This window comes from Octopus bimaculoides, chromosome 20, assembly GCF_001194135.2.
Source record: "Octopus bimaculoides isolate UCB-OBI-ISO-001 chromosome 20, ASM119413v2, whole genome shotgun sequence".
Lineage (NCBI taxonomy): Eukaryota > Metazoa > Mollusca > Cephalopoda > Octopoda > Octopodidae > Octopus > Octopus bimaculoides.
Genome location: NC_069000.1, coordinates 34,034,454 through 34,040,233, shown reverse-complemented (window position 1 = coordinate 34,040,233; position 5,780 = coordinate 34,034,454). Strand labels below are relative to the sequence as shown.

Genomic DNA, 5,780 nt, shown 5'->3' with positions numbered 1-5,780 from the left:
ACACACACACACACACACACACACACACACACACACACACACACACAATTGGTTTATTTCAGTTTCCATCTACCAAATCCACTCACAAGGCTTTGGTCAGCCCAAAGCTATAGTAGCTTGTCTATGGTGCCACACAATGGGACTGAACCAGGAATCATCTGGTTGGGAAGTAAGCTTCTTACCACACAACTATGCCTGAAAATTATTTTATAATTATTTGCTGAATGTGCATAGTGATTATGGGATTCATCAAAATAATTCATATGATGACAGCAATCCAGTAGGAATGACATGGTAATTGCTAGAGCCAAAATATCTATATGCTATTAACAAACTTATAATCAACATCATCATTGATCAGGATTAGAAATTGGTTTATTGGCTGTTATGGTAATCTGAACTTACATCTGGAATATATATTTTGTACCTTTCTGGGAGAGACATATGGTAATTAGTAAATGTTATGTATAAGCAAATGATATTAAATTACATTTTATCTGTTGATGTTTGTTTTACATTAAAATTTGACAGGAAAAGGTTAGCAGTTTCTTCTATCATTAATTTTTTGCCTTTGTCTGGAACAGGTTGAATTGGTTTAAAGTATAGCCCTTTTCCATATCTCAGTTCTATGGCATCTATTGTGGATGTCTTGAAGATGTTCATTCCTGTTTCTATAAAACTATTTCCATTTCAATAAATTTATGTAATTTTTACATTGTAGTGGAAGAGACCGATATTAATGAACTTGAAAAATGCTATTGGGACCTAAAGGAAAAATCAAAATCTGGTCGGTTTGACCAAGAGACATTCAAGCAACTTATTTGTCCACCTGTACCAGATATGTTATGTGAAGGTGAGTAAATATTGTTAAAAGATTTTCTTTTTGCATTTAACATTTCTAATAGAACTAAAATGTTTCTTTTCTTTTTCTTTCTCTAGATATCTTTCTTCATTTTAAAAAAAATTCTGTAATGAATTCAAAACTTCTTAACAGTCACTACAGCATGATAACATGATAAAGATTTATATTGTATATTCCTGTTGAACATCAGCTTTATCTCAACTGTTGTTTAATATTTTTGCACTAATCAGTTGCTTCACATATGTGAAATAGATAATGCTGCTACTACAGATTCAAACATTATAAATTTCTTAAAGAAAGCTATTCAGCTGATCAGCATTGATTCCTTCATCAATATGCTACAACCACTAGCTTACAGGCGTACTGTTTCTCCACCTCTTCTATAATGATAGGTGTATAACTTGTGTTCCTCTAAACTAGCTTACAATATATCATCCCCGCTGTATCTCACTCTCCAGGTTTTGTACCAAGCTCATTTTTGCAATCAATCCTCCCCAGACTTCAAATCTGAAATATTATTTTTATCTACATTTTACTCAACTGATGTTGTCATAATTTATAGCTGCTCAAGTCGGACATCAACCATATCAGTTTCACCAGTCTCGGATGGGCTCCATAGAACATGGACATTATTCCTTCTCCTTGGATTAGTTAATAACAATTTTGTTTCAACTGTTAAATACCAAAACATTATCCTCTTTATGACATTTATTTGTTTGATTGATTGCATGAGGGTCTACTCTGGTGTCTTAGAGAAACTGCCAAAGCTATGAAGTTCTAAAATTTTATTGGTGATTATTAAGTTTTTTAGTAAATGATTTCATTATGCATTTCAGTCTTACTCAATATCATATTCTGAGTAAGTTACAGATTATAAAGGGGACCACTTGAAGAATGAAATGTGATAGAATTATATTCACATACCTAAGATACATAGCAATAGAATTTCCTTCAGATATTGGTGTTTATTATAGTTGCTTGTAATTTAGGCACAAAGCCAGTAATTTTGAGGGTTGGGAGTTAATCAGTACCATTGATCCCTACCTGCTGTACTTGATTGATATAGTATTTTATCAACCCCAGAGGGAGGAAAATCAAAGTTGGTCTCCATAACATTTGAGTCAAGACTATAAAAGCCAGAATAAATTACTCCAAAGCATATTTTCTAGCATTCTAATCATTCTGTCAGCTTGCAGCTGTATAGTGATTACAATAATAGTACAGAATATACCCAATATAGAGGAAATTTTCCTTTGGTTTACATCTGTTTCCAGTGATTAACGGGTCAACTATCTCTTAACATTTATATTAACTTTTACCTTTACTGATGTTGTTTAGCCTCAGGTCAACTTTGAGCAAACTTACGATTAAAGGCAATGTCATCTGATCAGTATGTGCCATTTCTTTTTTCATTTTTTATTGTTGTTGTATACTAGACGTATTTAAGTATTTATGACTATATATTCAACATGTTATTTGAAAGATACATGGTTGCTATTTCTAGCAGTTTGAGTGAGCATGTAAAGATTCCTTTTTTGGACATCAATGATATGCAGTCATTGTCATGATGAAGTTGATGCAGAGATATTAATTTAGCAAAAGTAGTTTCTTTGTTCATTTGTCCTTGCATGTCCACTTGGGATGTAAGTAATTTGTGTATTGTGTGTGTTTGTGTTGGTAATCGGTTTTCTATTAGATGTGGTTTTGGGTGGCTTTATTTGTAGCAGCTTCATCATTCCAGATGATGGAGGAGTATTCCATTGTGAGTCTCCTTTGTGCTCTGTAAAGAGTCAGCAATTACTCAGAGATGAAGTATTTCCTGGCCCTGAATGGTCTTTAGTATACTGTTTTTATTGTTAGAGATGTGGAGTTACCATGAGAGATTATCTTGTCAATCTCTTTACTCTTTCTCTCTCTACAGAGTTATGTCTTGATCTTCAGAAATATGATGCAGTATGTTCCACCAGCTCTGATTCCACCAACTATTCACCTATTACATGTTACTTCTAATATGTCACTGGTGATAGGAAATACTCATTAACAAGCTTCATCTCCAACACTTTGAGTATTTTTCTCTTCTCTGTGACCACCAGTTTGGTTTTAATAAACCAGTTCTATTGTGCAGTTGCTTTGTTATTCACCAATGGTGCACTGTGTTGAGAAATTCATTAAATGTAATGATGCACTTAATATCGATAAAGCATTTGATTGTTGTATGAGAAGTTCCTGGCTATGTTACTTACTTATGGACTTTATTGTCTCTTGTGTTTTCTGTCTGATCACACCATCACAATATACACTTATGATGATTTTCTGTCTCACAGTCCTCCATTAACTCTTGTGTCTTATTGTTTGGTTATGCTCCCAATATTCTCCTCTCTATGTGTTAACAATATGCAATTCTATGCACTTGATACTAGACTTCACTCCTCATGAACCTCTATTCACATTCACAAGCATCATTCAACCCAGGTACCTCATTTCAAATCTATACTACCTTCATGAACAGACCTATTGAAAACCTACTGTAATTGAGATATGACAATCTTGTTTCTTTCAACAGCACAAAGATACAATCACTGCACATATTGAAGAAACCATCTTCTGTAGTTTTGGATAACACTTATGTTGAAAGATGCTACTTGCAATATTGAGAAGTAAAAGGGAAATTTCCATACTAGAAGCAAGTATGGAATTATTCAATATTATGTAGTCAATGTAATGAAATGGTTTACAATAGTTATTGCAAGTCATCATGTACGAGGTGGCACCAAAAAGTTCCTAGACTAGTTATGTTTAATAAGAAATAACTTATTTACCTAATTTTTAACATCATTTCCTTTGAAATAGTCACCTTGCACAGTAATACACTAGTCCTAGCTTTTCTGCTGCTTTTGGAATCTGATCTGGAAGTTGTTTTTCGTAAGCGAGTTGAGGACCTTCTGCAATTCACAACAGTGTTAAAATAATGACCTTTGAGCTGCATTTTCATCTTGGGGAAGATATGGAAGTTTGTAGGTGCTAAGTCTGTCAAATAGGGTGGGTACGGAAGTGATAACATGTTGTTTTTGGGGAGAAACCCATGAGTGAGGAGAACTCAGTGACAGTGCATTGTCGTCGTGAAGAATTGGATTCTTCATGCTCCACAGATCTGACTGCTTTTGCCGAATGTCTCCCTCAGACACTTCAAAATGTTGCAATAGAACTCTCAATTGACATTCTGGCCCTGAGGAAAGAATTGTCAATGCACAATACTATGGATGTTGAAAAAAACAATGAACATGCTCTTGATTGAGCAGTGACTTTGTTGTGCCTTTTTTGGTCATAGAGATGAAGTGCTCTTCCATTGTGATGACTGCTGCTTCATCTCAGGGTCATACCCCAACTCATCACCAGTGGTAATCCTTGACATGAAGGATGGGTCATCAGTGGCCTGCTGATGGAGATCTTGACAGACTTTGACATAATGTTCTTTCTGCTCGGTGGTCAGCAGGTAAGGCACAAACTTGGCAAAAACATGCTGCATGTTGAATTCAGATGTTAGGATTGCCTGCATGGACCTATACAACAGACCCAACATCAGCAATGTTGTTGATTGTTCTCTGACAATTCTCATGCATGTGCTGATGAATTTTCTACATGTTTCCAAGGGTGACACTTGTGGCAGGTCTTCCAGGGACATTATTCTGCTTTTGAAGCACCCGTGCCACTCCAAACATTGTGTACAACCCTTTGCTTCATTGCCATAAGCTTACCAAAGCATACTCAATGTCTCTACAGCAGACTTCCTAAGTTTAATGCAAAATTTCTTATTGGCTCTTTGTTCCTGCCCACAACAAAAATTGCATACTACAGCATACATGTTATCACACAAACACAAATTTCACAATTGTAAAGTAAACAGCGATTTCACTCAGCACACTGCCTCACAAAGGCCACTGTTAACTCTCACTGCTCATACAGCCATGTGCTGCCATTTGTTGGCGTTCTACAGCAATAGTTCAGGAACTTTTTGATACCTCCTCGTAGGTTGATTAAAAGCAAAGTTTTAAAGGTATTAGATGTCTTGGTATAAAATATATCAGCTTCTTAAAACAATTGCTTGATTAATTCACTGGGAATAGTAGGCAAGATCTGTTAGTAAGATGTACTAATTACTATTGCAAGTACTTTAAAGTAGTAGGAAGAATATTGGGAAAATGTTGCTTCTTTCAGCAACATGGATCATAGCATATCTGTCTGTCTATCATTGTCTGTCTGTCACTTACGTCATCAGCTTCTTTGTCTGTTTATCCATGCTGGCATTGGTTTTATAGGTCTTCTCTAGCTCAGCAACTTATCACTTGTTGTGGTCTTTTGTCATCTCCTCCATGACTTTTAGCTTCCTCAGGTCATCTTTCAGCAGCCCCTCTTGTATTAACACACACAAAAAAGAAAAAAATTAGTGATACGTGTACAGTTAAAGAATCACCATGTGTTGAGAAAGTGGCCAGTCATCAAAGACATTGGCTAATGTAAACAGAGATGATCTTTGCTCCTCATTGATAGTATATAATATGAATATTGGGAATGAAAGGTAAATGTAGACCAAAGAAGATGTGGGGTGATATTGAAAGGTCAGACTTAACAAATGGGCCTGGCAGTTGCTATATTTCAGACTTGCCAATCTATGCCAACATCAAAAACTACATTACATTGCTGCTGAGGATAATGGGGGGATGGGGGGTTCCTGAGGAGCATTGAATTTTTATTGATTAAAAGCTAGAATACCATAAATGCATTTAACTTTATCAGTATTTTGCTTTTAAAGTTCTGTTTTTAAATTTGTTCTCAAAGCTTATACTTTGCTAATAAAAATATGTGCGTATGATTAAAATTGCATTAGAAAAGTATTTTTTCATATTAAAAGCAACAATTT

The 5,780-nt window shown here is 35.2% G+C and overlaps 1 protein-coding gene across 1 annotated transcript in view; it reads left to right on the top strand.

The window, feature by feature from the left end:
* The window catches only part of LOC106879368 (ubiquitin carboxyl-terminal hydrolase 32), a 52,335-nt gene that overhangs the window by 16,547 nt on the left and 30,008 nt on the right, over nucleotides 1-5,780 (top strand). Inside the window, exon 5 of the mRNA XM_014928890.2 lies at nucleotides 722-853. Coding sequence (XP_014784376.2) covers nucleotides 722-853 — 132 coding nt within the window. The remainder of the gene's footprint in view (nucleotides 1-721; nucleotides 854-5,780) is intronic.